Below are 15,256 nucleotides of genomic sequence, written 5' to 3' on the forward strand. Positions count from 1 at the left end.
CTTTTTGAAAGCATTTGAGATGAATTGGTGTTCATTCTTGGAATGTTAGGTGGAATTCACCAGTGAAGCCATCTGGTTCTGGACTTTTGTTTGTTGGGAGGTTGGGTTTTTTTTGTTTTGCTTTGTTTTGTTTTTTCGTTTATTTTGAGAGCGAGAGAGTGTGTGCGTGTGCGAGTGAGGGAGGGGCAGAGAGAGAGAATCCCAGGCAGGCTCCACACTGTCAGTACAGAACCTGACATGGGGCTCAGACTCATGAACTGTGAGATCATGACCTGAGCTGAGATCAAGAGGCAGACACTTAACTGACTGAGCCATCCAGGTGTTCCTATTGGGAGGTTTTTGGTGAATGAACCGACCTTACCATTTTGAGAGAGTGAGAGAGAGAGCACAAGTGGGGTGGGGCACAGAGAGAGGGAGCGAGAATCCCAAGCAGGCTCCATGCTGTCAGTGTGGAGCCTGATGTGGGGCTCGATCCCACAAATAGTGAGATCATGACCTGACCTGAAATCAAGAGTCCAACGCTTAACTGCCTGAGCCACCCAGGTGTCCCTGTTCCTATTTTCTACACCCGCATGATTTTGTCTTGGTAGGTTATATATTTCTAGGAATTTATTCACCTCTTCTAGACTGTCAAATTGTTGGCATATGGGTGTTCTTGGTTGTCTTTATGACCGTCTGTTTCTGTGGTATCAGTTATAACATCAATTTTTAAGCTCTGCACCCAGTGTGGGGCTTGAACTGATGATCCCAAGGTCAAGAGTTGCCTGCCCTACCCACTGAGCCAGCCAGGTGCCCCTCCCCCGCCCCTTGCCTTTTTTAGCTGTAACATTTTCATTAGATTGAGTACTCTGTTGGTGAGTCTATTTTGTTCATCTTTTCAAAGGATCAGCTCTTCGTTTCATTCATCTTTCCTATTATCTTTTTAGTTTCAATTTTATGTATTTCTGATCGTTTCCTTCCTTCTCCTAACTTTGGGCTTCATTTGTTCTTTTTTCTAGCTCCTTGACAGTAAAGCCGGGTTGTTTTAATCTCTTCCTGTCACCTCCCCTCTCAGAACCGCATCTGCTGTGCTGTACACGTTTGGCATGCTGTATTTCTGTTTTCATTTCTTCAAGGTATTTTCGGATTTTTCCTTGGAACCAGTGGTCGTGCAGTAGTACTGTGTTGTTTACTCTTGGCAGAACGCTTTTCCAGTTTTCTTTTTGTAACTGATTTCTAGTCGGATTCTGGTCAGAAAAGATGCTTGACAGGATTTCAATCTTAAATTCATTAAGGCTTGTTTTGTGGCCTAACCTCTATGTTCCTTCCACGAGCGCTTGAAATGGTGTATTGTTGCTTTTGGATGGCATGTTGGATTTAAGTCCATCTGGTCTCCTGTGTCCTTTAAGGCTGATGGTCCCTTGTTGGTTTTCTATTTGGATGATTTGTCCGTTGGTGTGAGTGGGGCACTTAAATCCTGTATTATTCTATTGCTGTCCCTTCCACCCTTTAGGTCTGTTAATACTTGCTTTATATATAGGTGTCCTTTGTTGGGACAAAGGTCCTTTGAAGTACCTAGTACCTTAAAGACTTGTGATAGTAGCATAAACGGGATCTTTTAAGAATTGTTTTTTAATTACTGACTGTATATAGGAACATATTCAATCTTTTATCTGACTGTACAGCTATCTTGGTAGATTAAGTTTTTAAAAAAATTTTTAATATTTATTTTTTTTTTTTGAGAGAGAGACAGAGCACGAGCAGGGGAGGGGCAGAGAGAGAGAGAGAGAGAGAGACACAGAATCTGAAACAGGCTCCAGGCTCTGAGCTGTCAGCACGGAGCCCGACGCAGGGCTTGAACTCTGGAATGGAGAGCTCATGACCTAGACTGAAGTCGGACACTTAACTGACTGAGCCACCCGGATGCCCCATTTCTTTTTTTTCTTTTTTAAAGTAGGCTCTATGTCCAATGTGGGGCTTGAACTCACGACCCTGAGATGAAGAGTCGCATGTTCTACCGACTGAGCCAGCCAGGCGGCCCGGTAGATTTGCTTAGTAATCCCTTATTTTTCTTTTCCAGCAGCATTCACTAGGATCTCCAGTACAACAAGTAGACAACATGGTGGTAGGATTCTTCCCTCGTTCTGATTTTAAAGGAGCTGCTCTGAGTATTCCAACATTAAGTATAATGTTTGCATGGGATTTTGGAAGGTAACTTTTACCAGATTAAGAAAGGTTTTGATTTCTAAGAGGTTTAAACAAAAATTATGGGTGTTCCATTTCTAACAAAGGTCCTAATGACGACTGAGGGGATTATATGGCGTTCTTCCTTTGTTAGTGTGTTTCATTCAGGAGTGGCCAGGCCGTGTCATGAGACCTTACGAACCTTGAAATCTCAGAGGCTTAGCACAAGTTCGTTTTTTCTTCGGGTCAGGTCTAGTGGGGGCGGCCCCGGTATGGTTTCCCCTGGACACTTGGGACTCTGCCATCTTGCGCCGGGAATCTAAGGGTGTCACAGTGAGGAAAGAGTGGGCATGAAGGTGGCACGCATGCTGTGCCCGGCCCACGGGGACACATGTCTGGCTCTGAGGGGCCTGCCTGCGAGGGGCTGGGAAGCAGAGTGTTCCCCTGCGCCCGGGAAGGAGAGAGGCAGCTAGATGGGAGCACCCAAAGAAGGCATCTAGTGCACGAGGTCTAGTCTGTTCACCGGCGTACGGACATTCCGTCCCTGCACCCAAGGGAGAGTGCCGATTTTTACACACTGTTGGCTTGGGGTTGCCGAGATTATTTTAGAAGTTTCGTGCAAGTATTTGCCTGTAGTTTTTTTTGGACGGTCGTCTTGGGTTTGATGTCAAGACTGTATTCCGCTCAGAACGAGTTGAGAAGTGCTTCCCCTTCTGTTCTCGGGGGTGTGCAGGTAAGCCTGAAGCTATTTGTTTGGCACGAATCACCTGTTAAGCCTGTCTGGACTTGACGTCTGTGAGTGGATTTCAAACCAGATTCAATGTCTTTAATGTCAAGAACCTCTTCTTCAGGGCCGTTATCATGGCCCGAATACTTCACTTGTGGGGATTTTCAGTTAAGAGGACTGAAGGGGTCTGCAGAGTGCTTGGTCCGCAGGATCTGCGTGTATGCGAGTGATGAGGGAGGTGGCGGCTTGCCAGACCTCTTCCAGGTCCCGCCTCGCTGGGCTCTCACCTTATGAGGTGGAAGATGACAATACCCCTACTGTCGGCTGCAGAGACCAGGAAGTGGAGAAGGGGCCACTTACCTAAGGTCTCTGGGCTTATCAGCTGTGGAACCAGAGAACAGTGCAAGGCCATTGCACCCGCAGAAGACCAGCCCTGCACATGGACCTAAGGTCTGAACGGGGGTGGGGGCAGCTAGGGGGAGGGTCCCTCTCAGGTCATCTGAGCATCCTGAGTTGCTGGGCCAGACGTGCAGATTCCCAGGCCCCTCTGGGGGTGTCAGTGGAGCCCAGGCATTTAACCAGGATGGGCGGTAGCAGCCAGGCCTTGCGGCTCTGGTCGGCAGGCTCAGTGCACCCATCTGCACCTGGCCCGTTACCTGCCAGTCACCTGCAGGGGGGGTGGGGCCAGACCAGAGTGGTTCTTGGTATTGTCGGCTAGTGGAGGACTCAGGACCTCTCTTCTCTCTTTCTCTTGGACACCGGGATGTGGGCAGGACAGTGAAGGGGGTGACACACAGGCTGGAAATAAGTCCGATGGCTCACCTTAAATGGAGGAGACCTAGCCCACCTCAGATAGAAAAGACCGGAACTTGGCTGTTTCCAAGCCCGTGTGTGCGGCCTTGTGAGTGGCGGGCGGATGGAATCTTGCAGAGGGTGCACCTTCAGAGACCAGCTTTAGGGGCTTTGGAAAGTAGCCCTGGGTACCTCTGTGCCCCCTGAACTCGACCTTAGAAATTTCAGTTTTTTTAGGATGCTGGGTTTGAGGGAGCAGTATAGGGCTTGTGCATCAATCTGCTTCTGAAGCCCCAGGCCTAGGAGGGAAAATCCCAGATAGGGACTGGTGACCTCTATCCCTGCCCCTGCCAAAACCACCCGGCCCCAGCACTGGGTATGTTACTGCATCCTGCCAGAGGCCCCGCCTGTGTGGAGGCAGCTCGGACTGTCGCTTTCATCTGTGTTTATTTTCCTCTCATATAAAAGTTACAGGTTTGAAATGTCTGCAGGAAGATGCTGCTATCAGCCAGGTTAGTGGGGGATATATATATCTTACAACGAACGTCGCGGGGGCAGGGGTGTGTGTGGAGGCGCTTCTGGAGAGCTGGGCTCGTGCTGACCTGGCGTGTGCCTGCCCTGCCGCTGGCCCCGGCCCCACCTGCAGGTGAGAATGACTTTCCTCCCGAGGCAGAAAGTCACGGGCAGGCTGCGGTGACGGCACAGGGTCTGCAGCTCCCAGAGCCCCGAGGGCGCCTCAGCGAGGCACAGGGTGGGAAGCCCGTCAGCCAATAAGTTAAGCGCACGTTGCCCCTGCGGTCCTCACACAGGGTCGCCCTGACACACGGGCCCCTCGTCCCCGCCACGCTGCCTCCCCCTGCCTGGCTGGTTGCTCGGACTGCCCAGGGCTCCGGGGGGAGGGAAGGTAAAGCCCCCTCCCCCTGCCCATGCCGGGGGCCAGACCCTGACCACGGACACCCACCTGACCACGTGTGTGGCGGAGACACGGCGTCAGTTATTTGTGGCACGGTGGCCCCCGTGCGTGCACACGACAGCATCCAGCGGAGCTGGGGCAGAAGGAGGCGTGACGGGAAGGGAGAGGACAAGACTGCAGTGAGAGGTTCCAAGTGGGAAGCAAGCCCACCCTCAGCACTGAACCACACACTTCAAACAAGAAAGTGACACGTTCCGGCCTGTGGCCGCAAGATCGCCACCAGAGGGGCGTCACTGGCATTTCACAGATGTTCCCCCCTCCACATACAGGACCACAAACAAGAGTGAAGGGAGCTGTTCGAAACCCATGAGGGACTCAAAGGGACTGGTCGTTTAGGAAGTTAGATCCCGGCATTTGCTTGACCAAGTCCCGAGCCCAGGAGAAGCGAGCGCTCAGCCGCAGACCAGGACACGAGAGGCGTGGGGGCAGCCGCCCGGCCCCTCTGTGTGCGGAGAGCTCCCTGCCTCGGACCGTCAACCTCAGCAGCGAGAGGGGTTTCCAACAAGGAAGACGCTCTGCCGGAGGAGAACGCAAGCCTGCCCCGCGTAGACACCGCCGTAGCCAGGCCGGGCCCTGTCCTCTCAGGGCGGAGCAGCCCTGGCTCCACCCGATGGAGGCAGGTAGGAGGGGAGCCCACGGGGCAGGGGGGACAGGAGATGGAGTTTAAGGCACACAGCAAGCGACAGAGGAGGGGGCCGCGGGCCTTCCCCAGGACAGAAACACCCCTCCGCTCTCCACATTCACTCCCCCGGGAGCTCCCGGCCCCAGCTCAGATAAAACCGAAGTCCTCCCTTGCTCCTCCCTCTGCCCACTCCCCAGAGCGCTAGGTGACAGGGGCGATGAAGGGACAGACGGGGGACCACCGTGAGGGCCAGTACCGTGATGGGGAGCACCAGCTCGGGGCCTGCTGAAAGGCCACCTGCCGGAAGAACCTTTTGGGGCCACATCCGAAGCTCACGCCATTTTGCATGTTAAAAAGCAGGGCGGGGAAGTGGAAGGAGCCTCCCCGGGTCTTCTCTGCTCTCTGCCCACCCGACCAGAAGTCCCCTTCATTCCAGGTCACTGGGAGTCCAGCCCCCCCCGCCTTGCGAGGGTCCTCTACCTGTGTGTCACGTCAGCAGATCCAGGACCTGGGGGGGGATGAGGGGGGCGAAGAGGCCACCATCCCCCCCCACCCTGTCTGCTGACATCCCTGTGCTGTTGCCAGGCGGGGGAGGGGTGCGGAGGGGGACACAGAAGTGAAAGCAGAAACCAACACCACGGGTTCACAAATCGGGAACGAGACCCGCCTGCTGGCTCCGCTGCGGGCCTGGCGTCCGCTCCCGCGGGGCCGGGAGGCTGCCGGGGCTCCCGCCCGTCACAGCCGAGGGCTGGCTGGGCCTCGGGGCCAGGACGCGTGCAGCCTGCCCGGGGACAGGTCCAACGTCCCTCCCGGTCTCGGAGCCGCCCTCGGGGCCCCTCTCGAGCCGCGTTCTCCTCGCTCGTGCCACCCGCTTCTAGGTTTTCTCCTCCCGGTCTGTTTTTCTCCTCGTTATGTTCCTGGGCTTGATCTTCAGAGACAGTTCCCACAGCGCCTCCTCCGCCAGGTGGTCGCTGAAGTCATTGAAGAAGTTGATGATGTCGTCGTTTCTCCGGATGTCGTAGTGCCTGTGGGGGGTGGGGGGGGGGTGGGTGGGGGGAAGGGCACCAGTCAGAGCCGGTGGGGGCTGCGTGCGCCGTCCCGCCCCCAAGCAGGCCCCAGGAGGACACCCCGCTCCTCGGGACACCCCCCCCCCCCCGCTCTGGAGCCGCCGCCTACGTGCCGCGCAGGGAACAAGCAGGCCACCATCTCCGCGTGCGCTGAGCCTCACGGCCCGGCAGTCCCGTCCCCTCTGCTCGGCGGCAGTACTCACGCTTGCTGGAAGCATCGCATGCTGTCCAGGATGTTGAACTGCTGCCACCGTTTGGAAAAGTTCACCTTCCCGTCGATATAGTCTGGGTTTCCCAGGTGAACAAAGGTGAGGTCCTGCAGGATAAGCCCCCTGGGAGGAGGGAGAGGCCCAGTCACCGCCCCGGACGGCAGTCGGGGCCCGCGGGCTGCGCCCGGGCAGCGCGTCTGGGAGTGTGCGTGTCTTCCGGCGGGAGGTCCCGACCTCCGAGCTGTGGGTCCCCGGGAAAGCCAGCTCAGGTGCTGGACAAGCCTCGTCACGTTAACGAACGGGAAAGACATAACAGAGAGAGGCTCTCCAGGCCTCCCTCCCCACCGAGTCTCGGGTTTGGCTAACAGGTGAGGGAACACGCTTCTAACTACAGAGGACACGAAGCCACGAGGTGAGCGATGGGGCACAGACGACGCCCTCGCAGGAGCCCAGCCGGCCACCCCAACGGGAAAGCACGGTGGCAGCCGGTGAGGGCAGAAAGGCGAGTCAGCAAAGGGAGGGTCAGTGGCAGCAAGATCTGGATCTCCGAGTGTGAGGGCCCTGAGGGCAGCCCTGGGACACCACTGAGCCTTCTACCCCTCTCTCCGAGACTCCCAAGGTCTCCCAGCTTATTAAGGGCTCTGCTAACAAACCGGTCCCACTTTGATTTTTTCCGCTATTTCCCAGAAGATGCTTCTCCCCCAAAGCCCCGCTGAGTCCGTTCCGTACGGACACCTGGGGAAACCCTCTCTGAGCTGCTTTACGTGGCGTGCTCTCGGCTTACTGTAACGTGCAGCCAAGGGTGAAGACCCCTCCCTGAGGTGGGGGTGGGGCGGGAGAAGTGGGATGGGGAGATGGGAGAGGTGCAACCCTTTTTAAAAAATATGTTTTGCATTTATTTTTGAGAGAGAGAGCACAACTGGGGGAGGGGTGGAGCAAGAGGGAGACACAGAATCCCAAGCAGACTCCAGGCTCTGAGCTGTGAGCACAGAGCCCGACACGGGGCTTGAGCTCACAAGCCGTGAGATGGACTGAGCCACCCAGGCGCCCCTGGCTTTAAAGTTAGAAGTAGAACTGTCTGGGTTGGAAACCCTTAAGGGAGGGTCTCTCTGAGGCAGCGGGGGCTCTACTCACAGGTACGGGATGCAGGGGGGCTCCACCTCGGAGAGGGCGGCCCGGTAGGCGCGGAAGGAGGACGAGCTGTCGATCAGTGTGCAGTACTCGGCCAGGCCCTGCGCAGGCGGGACAGTGTGTGAGGGTGGGGACGCCAGCCCCTCCTCCCTGCCCGGCACCCCAGAGCCACAGCTGAGCGCCCGGGGGCCCAAGTGGGCTTCTTCTGAAGCACACTGCGACCTGCATCATGCCCCGAGCCTGCCTCTGCTCCTCCCTGCACTCGAGGCAGTGACCTCCCTGAGCTGCCCTTTCGGCACGCAGGGTGGGGTTCTTGCCAGTCTCACCCCCAGCTTGTCTCTTCCCCCGATGTTTCACCTCCTCGGGAACCTCCTACGTGTTCCTGGAGCAGCTGTTGTGACTGTCCCACACTTCTCCATACGATACTGTCTTACAATTCTGTCCCCTTGTGTCACCCCTTGGGATGACACCTGAGCGGCCCAGCTGACACCCAGCCCCTAGGGGCTTTGCCTCTCTTAAGGAACCTCTCGACACAAGGATAAAGGTCCAGGTCCTTGCCAGACTCCTCCCTGCAAGGCCCTCGTGGTCCAGAGCAGGGCCCCTCCCCAGTGACACGGCCACGTCGGCCCCTGTCCTGCTGCTTGAAGGTGCCTAACTCCCAGTGTGTGCCCTCCAGTCCCCTCTGACAGGAATTCCCAGGATTTCCTTCTTCCCAGGAAACTCTTCCTACTTGGGTCTTGGTGTGATGGACGCTCCCTCGGGGCTTCCCCGTCCCCAGGCCAGACCACCCCACCCTCCCCCTGGGGCACCTGCCCTAAAGAAACCATCCAATACGTCTCTAGCCTGTTCACAGTATGTCTGCAGTGACCACTGTGGCCCCCCAGCCCAGAGCAGCCCCTCCAGGAGCACGGGTGGATGGAAGGAAGGAACAGGTGAAGTTGGGACCCAGATACGGAACTGCAGCCCAGGTGGCAGGACCCTGTGAGGGGACAACCCCAGCACCAACCGCGAAGATCAGAGATGAGCCACGGAGAACCCAGGTTGGGGGTGCAGAGCAGACATCTGTGTGCCTGCTGCCACAGCTGGCTCGCCAGGGGCCAGGCAGACCCTCCCTCCCCCGCAGCCACTCACCTCCGAGGTCTGTTTCTGCCACTCCAGCCTGCGGATGGGCGCCGAGTCCAGTGCTGAGAGGATGGCCAGGTAGGAGTTAAAGTTGTTCAGCTTCCGTAGGTGCTGCGGAGAGAGGGGAGGCCGTGAGGGGGGCCCAGGGCCGCTGGGCAGGGCCCAGAGGAGCAGACTCTGGGCGGGGCGCCCGCGGTTACCTTCATGATCTTGATGAACTTCAACAGCAGCCGCTCCCTGTCCTGGGCTTTTTCTTGTAACATGATTATTGAGCGGACCCTGCGTAAATCAAAGAGAGAGAGAGACCACTGAGCTGAACAGTCTCCTCCCAGACCCCCAGGTGGTCCTGGTGGAGAGGGATGTGGATGCCTGCACTGCGTGCCCAGGGCTTTCGAGGCGCCAAGCACAGGCCCCCGTCTCTGCTCTCCAGGAGCTCACGGCATCGCAGGGATAGGCAGGAGGCCACACACCAAGATGGGGTCCTCCAGATGGAGGCGCGGGAGCATCGAAGGAGAGAGTTCCTGATGAGCACGGGCCGGGGCACCACTGGGGCTGGAAGTGCTCCTCAGGTGGCCTCCGGACTAGCCCAGGGGACGAGTGAGCACGTGGGGGAAGAGGCCGCCTTGAGGACCAGCAAAAGGCCAGCCTTGCATGAGGACGTGACAGGGGCCACAGCAGCCACTCGAGGAAGAGCCACCCCTGCTTCGTCTTAGGCGCCTGCCCTGAGCACACCCTGAGGACCATGGCTCTGAAGGGCCCCGCCTGCACCTCCTCCTTGGAACCCCTGAGGACGCCCCACGGAGGCTTGCTACAGTTGAGCTGAGGAGAAAAACCAGCAAAGTGGGAGGTGACCCACGTTCTCTCCAAAAGGCAGTCCCCAGAGCCTTTTAACAAGTACTAGATGCTCTATCGGTGGCAGCGGTGGATGGGGTGTGGCCGGGGCCAGGTGCAGGCCGCATGGCTGCCACGCTCTGACCATCCTCCATCCGATGCCGAGAGGCCATGGACACCTTTGAGTCACATCTAGAAAAGCTAACAGTTCTGTTACACATTACAGTGTAAACACTTCGGACCTCATCCTGTGCTAAGAATTCAGGGCTTAAAGTATTAACAGAACACCCTCCTCAGCTGTTCTCTTTCAGGCAGAGGCCGGGTGAGGTTCAGCCTTGAGGCCGCCTGGGGGCTGGCAGTGACCAGTGCCGGACGGCACACTGAACTCCCCTGTCGCCACCCAGGGCAGACATTACCAATCGATCCTGGCACTCCCCAATCTCAGCCAGCCCTCCAGGTGGCCCCTTCCAACATGCAAGACCCACCCTGCCCTGTCCCTGCGCTTGCTCTTTTCCTGCAGTGCCCAATTAATGCCCAGGGCCTTGGCAGAAGCTGGGAGGGATGGAGGGGGCACCTCCTCCTTGCCCTCAGAGCGCTCTGTGGGGGACGGCGTGGGAACCCGCTCAGATGCGCCTTACCAGTAGGACATGTTGTTGAAGTGCTCCGTGAACTGGGTCAAGTTGGGGCTTTTCTCCTCATTCTGCTCTTTGGCCCAAAGCAAAACCTCAGGAATCTGAAAAAGGAAGTAGACTGGATGGAACTGGAGCCCTCTGGCTTCTCTGTGATGGGCCGTTTCTCCTGTCTGGGGACAAGCAGTGGCTGCTTGCCCAGGGCAACAGACAGCCTTCTCCCCAGTCCCCAGCCCTGCTCAATGCCCTACCTCTATTTTATAAAAGAGCTCGGCGTCCAGCAGGGTCAGCTGCTCAGCTATCTCATGGCTGTGGAAGTCGTGTAACGTCCCCGGCCTAGAAGACAGAGGCGAGGTGAGCAGTCGGGACGGGACGGCAGGAGCTGGGTGGGCCTTGTACTGCGGCCTCAGAGCCGGGGAGTCGGGGGGGGTGGGGTGCAGAGGGAGCAGCTGCCCCTAAGCCCCGCCTCACAGGAAGATGGCAGCCACAGAGCTGACCGGCGGCAGGACGGGGCCACACCGCACTCAGGCCCGAGACCCCGGTGCCTCTGCTAGGGGGGTAACCCCGCTGCCAGGGCCCAGTGGGAGCAAAGGTGGCACCACGGGGCTGAAGGCCGAAACACTGACAGGAAGGGACACATCAACAAACTTCTATGGCTGGGGCACAGGCGACAGACCGGAGACTACATCCCCAGGTTCTTAGGAACGTTCAGGACGGTGGGGGGGGGGGCAGGCAAGAGCTCGCGGCTGCCACGTTAGCGCCGGGAAGACAAGAGCTGACCACGGCCCGGAATGCATTCTCCTGTCTCCTGTCCCAGGAGGCGCCCCCCTGTCCTGGCTCCTCACTTCCTCGCCAAACGGGGACCCATCACACATCATGACCCTGGAGAAGAGGCCTAGCCCCTGGGGAACCCACTGGACCGTCCACTGGGCCGAACCTCGTGGCAGGGCCCGGGCAGAGCCAGGACGCGAGGCTGGGGAGGCACGCCGAGGGCAACGGAACGGAGAGGCTGCGATCGGGGGCAACTCTGCCAGAGGAAGGAGCTGGAGGAGACACGGCTGGACGCTCACCTGGCGGCCACCCCCCTGGCTGCCAGGGGCTGGTCGGAGTTGGCACACCTGAGCAGCTTCTTCTGGTCCACCTTGTCCAGGATGTTCTTCCGGAGCACGCGCGCCAGGCTGAGCTCCCCGTTGCACACCAAGCGAAAGACCAGTTCCATCAACAGCTTCAAGATCTCTTCTGTCAACTCCACCAGGCTAGAGGGCCGAGGGCCACGCGGTGAGGGACAGGGACCCAGCATAGGAGGAGGCTGCCGCCGCCGGGCCCACATCCACCTCACAAACCCAAGGGTCACGTGACAGCGACCAGCAACACTGGGGACGGTCCCACTGGTGACACTTAGCGGTCGTGCCCTCCACAAGTGCCTGCTGGCACCGGATGAACACCAGGCCCCCGTTAGTGCTTGGGCTGTGGAGACATTAGTATGTAAATCCCACCCCAGAGGAAGTTCCCGTTCCCATCCAGGTGACAGTCACTAAATGGTCCCGGCCCCTCAGACCAGCCGCCTTGCCTGCAGGACACTCCTGCACCCTCTCTGCATGGCACTTCCCGAGCACAGCGGCCCGACCCGAAGGCTGGGCAGTCATGGACTAAGGCCTCCCTCCCGCAGCAGGGAAATGCCTTGAAGGCAGGGGCCCTGCGGTTTCTTCCCCGCAGCTCTCCAGACCTAGGAAGGGACCGGCCAGATGGGTACGTGAATGGTGACGGCGAGTGCTGACTTGGGGGGACGTGGGGGACTGAGGAGAGCAGACGGGGCCTCCACTACTGCTGGGGGCTGAGGGCACAGGTGCCACAGACTAGGCCTATGCTCCTGTGCCCTATGCGAGGGACGCCCGGCCAGGTCTGGGTGGGAGGGCCATTCTCCCCAAGGGGTCTTGTCAAAGTGGGTGGGAGAAGCTGGTGGCATGTGACGGGATGGACGGCCCCTTCTCCCCAAGGAAGCCTGCAGCCCTGGCGGGTGGCGGGGTTGGGGGGATCCCGGGATGCCCGAGGGCTCCCCACCTGCCTCCCTGCCATCTCGCGGGCAGACGCACTCACCAGAGCTCATCCACCACCCGCACCAGCACGAAGAACGTGTTCTTGCTCACGCGTTTCTTGAACGTGTCGGCGAAGGGAGAGAACTTCTCGTACGTGGAGTGTGGGTTAAAGAAAGGCATTTTTACACAGGCAGGGATGGTGTGGTGGCGGGGGGAGGGCTGCCTCCCCCAGCTGCCATGTACAGAGAGCTTACAGTGCACAGGAGCCCTGGTCCCCTGGAAGCCGCTCCCCTGCTCCTCGAAGCCAAGCTTCCTGCAGGGCTCACCAAACCGCTGCAGGCTGCCTTGCTGAGCCTCAGATGGAAAAGGGTGGTCAAAACCGACATGCCCTAAAACCTCCAGGTCTCCAGGGAAGGGGCATGGCCCAGAGGGGCTTCCTGCACTCTTGCCCTGGGTCCGCTCCGTCCCCATCTTTCCAGAGCCTCTGAGGCCCCTTCCCCACCGTCGCCACTCCAACATCTGTTCACCTCCTGCTCCTCCCCAAGGTCCTGGTTTCTGCCCAGAAAGTCACAGATCCTTGCCATCCTCTCCAAACCCTTCTCTGGCTGTCCTTCCTGCTCTTCCGTGATCCACGGGACACTGGAGGGGTGGGGACACACCAAGGACCGTCGCCAGAGCCTGCAGCACAGGACTTACTAGCCAGCTAGGCCTAGGATCTTAAGGCTGCAACATTCCCATCAATGCCTGAAGCAGCTGAACAAGGTAGGTGCCCGGAACCTGAGCTGGGAACCTAGGTCAGTGGCTACTCTCCCACCAAACAGCCGTACAGGTCATTTACCTTCTCTGAGCCTATTTCGAATCACAGAACAGTGATATAACAACACCATCCATAATATGGCAATAACATACGAAACAGTACTGTAACTGAGTGAGCCTTCATGGCACGGGCTTAGTTAGCATCCTGCCCGACGCTAGGAATTTCTCGACAGGTACGCTAAGCCAGGCCTGCAAGCAAGTGAATGCAGACTGTCCACTTCAGTCTTGAGGGACCAGGTCCTCTAGTGCTGGGGTACGGGGACCGCGGAAGGAGTGACAGAGGTCTGCAGGAGACATGAGCCTGGTGGGGGAAGCCTTAGGACACACAGGAAAGGAAGGTAGACAGCTGGGAGGGAGAACGTGGGACTTCCAGCCCCAAGTAACAGAGGCTGTCCAGCAGAGGGCAGTCGTGGGCTGCGACACAGGGAGAGGTGGCCAAGGAGCAGGTGACCCTGGGCTGGCCGGCTTTTTAGAAAAGCAGGTTTGAGAGAAAGGTAATGACAGCGGCTCCCGGGGCCCTGGGTCTTTCTCGGCTGCTCCCGCACAGGGTAGTCCCTGAAGGGGTGAGCCCTCGGGGCAGATGTGGCCGAGGGGCGGGAGTCGACTCTCCCTGGACATGGTACTTCTGTCCGCCGCTGGTCTGCCTCCTGGCAGAGTGGCCGTGCCTACCTCTGCGGCTGTTTATCGGAGTCCCGATTCCGGTAAGCCCTGCACACTTGGTGCCTGTCACCTCAATGCCCTGGGGCTCAGCTCAGAAGCTGCAGGTGCCACTGACCTGGGTCTCTTTGGGGGCCTGGGTGCCCCCCCCCCCCCCCCTCGCAGGTGCACCAATTCTAACTCCTTTTCAGGACTCCTTAGTGACCGCAACTGCCATCAGGCAAGCCCAGCCCCATCTCTTATGCCATCTCACTCAGCCCCTGGGCGAGGACAGGGGCTCGAAGAGCAAGCCGGGCCGGAGGGACTCGGGAAAGGATATCTGTACTGCAGCTTCTTGATGAGCTCCTCCGGGGTGATGAAGGTCCTGTAGGTGGTCAAGAAGGCCTCGCAGTACAACACCAAATCTAGAGAGAAGAGCGACCACTGAGGGATGGCTGCCACTGGCAGGGGATGGAGATGGCAGTGTGCCTGCTGCACGTATTTGCCATCTCTGACGACACACCGAGCGTGTCTTGTCTGCCCTAAGACCTGAGACCCAAAGGGCCTTCATCGTCATGGGCACAGAGAAAATAATCCAAACTCATCAGCAGGATTCTGAAGCCAGGTCACAGGTAATACTTTAGGGGGCAGTGTCCAGGGGCAAAGATCTTGGGAATTTCCACACACTGAGCGATAAGGCTGAAGGGCCACAGCTCAGCACTTTGCTGGAACACAGAAGCACCAGGGAAGGGAAGGCCAACCGGGAGAAGCCTGGCCCTGGCGGTCGGGTGGGACCCAGACCAGCAGCTCCCACCCCTCACTCCCTGCCCTTCAGAAGGGCTGGCTCTAGCTGGGGATTCCCAACGTTCCCAGAATTCCAACAGCCCCCTGCTTGTGCTGGTGATGCAGTCCCTGACGCTAAAAAAAAAAAAAAAAAAAAAAAGGAATGTTTTAAACGCAGGACACTCCCCATCACAGACTCCCCGTCTGGCCAGGCTTAGGAACTTCAGAGTTAATTCTGTGCCGAAGCTGAGGTCTGAGTCCTGACTGGGTCCCAAAGTGTGTGCTGCTCACGGTGAGGCCGAGGGTGACACACGCACACAGTTTAAATCTGTGTCCTTCTCTGGACACGGACCCCTTCTCTGTCTTCTCTCATTCGTCCCCCAACTCCCCAAGTGCAAGAATCTAGGGGACCAGCAGAGGGGTGGGCCCGGCTGGCGCAGCAGGTGTCAGGAGGGAGGCTCACAGGCTGGAAACGCACAGCGGGGCCCGACGGCGTCGTGCTCAGGCGCCTCCTTCCTGGACCCTCCGCTCACCCGGCTCACTGATAACCGGGGCTTTGTTCAAAGAGGCGGGGGCAAGGAGGCAGAAGTGAGCCCCGCACAGGCCACCGCCTGCTTCCGGCAGAACAGATCCAAGTCCGCGTGCCCTGAGCCGCGGGCTTCCCGGTACAGTGCCACCGGTGTGGTCTCTGGTCCACGGGAAGCCACCCGCCCAAGGAA

The 15,256-nt window shown here is 58.4% G+C and overlaps 1 protein-coding gene across 12 annotated transcripts in view; it reads right to left on the minus strand.

Moving 5' to 3' along the window:
- Positions 1-4,112: 4,112 nt before the first annotated feature.
- RAPGEF1 (Rap guanine nucleotide exchange factor 1) overlaps positions 4,113-15,256 on the minus strand; it is a 131,061-nt gene continuing 119,917 nt past the window's right edge. For all 12 annotated transcript variants that reach the window (XM_042913099.1, XM_042913097.1, XM_042913089.1 and 9 more), the window contains 10 exons: positions 14,095-14,179; positions 12,364-12,456; positions 11,337-11,522; positions 10,518-10,602; positions 10,276-10,370; positions 9,007-9,085; positions 8,816-8,917; positions 7,688-7,785; positions 6,548-6,676; positions 4,113-6,302 (listed from right to left, as the gene is read on the minus strand). In XM_042913099.1, coding sequence (XP_042769033.1) covers positions 6,152-6,302; positions 6,548-6,676; positions 7,688-7,785; positions 8,816-8,917; positions 9,007-9,085; positions 10,276-10,370; positions 10,518-10,602; positions 11,337-11,522; positions 12,364-12,456; positions 14,095-14,179 — 1,103 coding nt within the window. In that variant the 3' untranslated portion in view covers positions 4,113-6,151. The remainder of the gene's footprint in view (positions 6,303-6,547; positions 6,677-7,687; positions 7,786-8,815; positions 8,918-9,006; positions 9,086-10,275; positions 10,371-10,517; positions 10,603-11,336; positions 11,523-12,363; positions 12,457-14,094; positions 14,180-15,256) is intronic.

Source organism: Panthera leo, chromosome D4 (assembly GCF_018350215.1).
Source record: "Panthera leo isolate Ple1 chromosome D4, P.leo_Ple1_pat1.1, whole genome shotgun sequence".
Classification (NCBI taxonomy): domain Eukaryota; kingdom Metazoa; phylum Chordata; class Mammalia; order Carnivora; family Felidae; genus Panthera; species Panthera leo.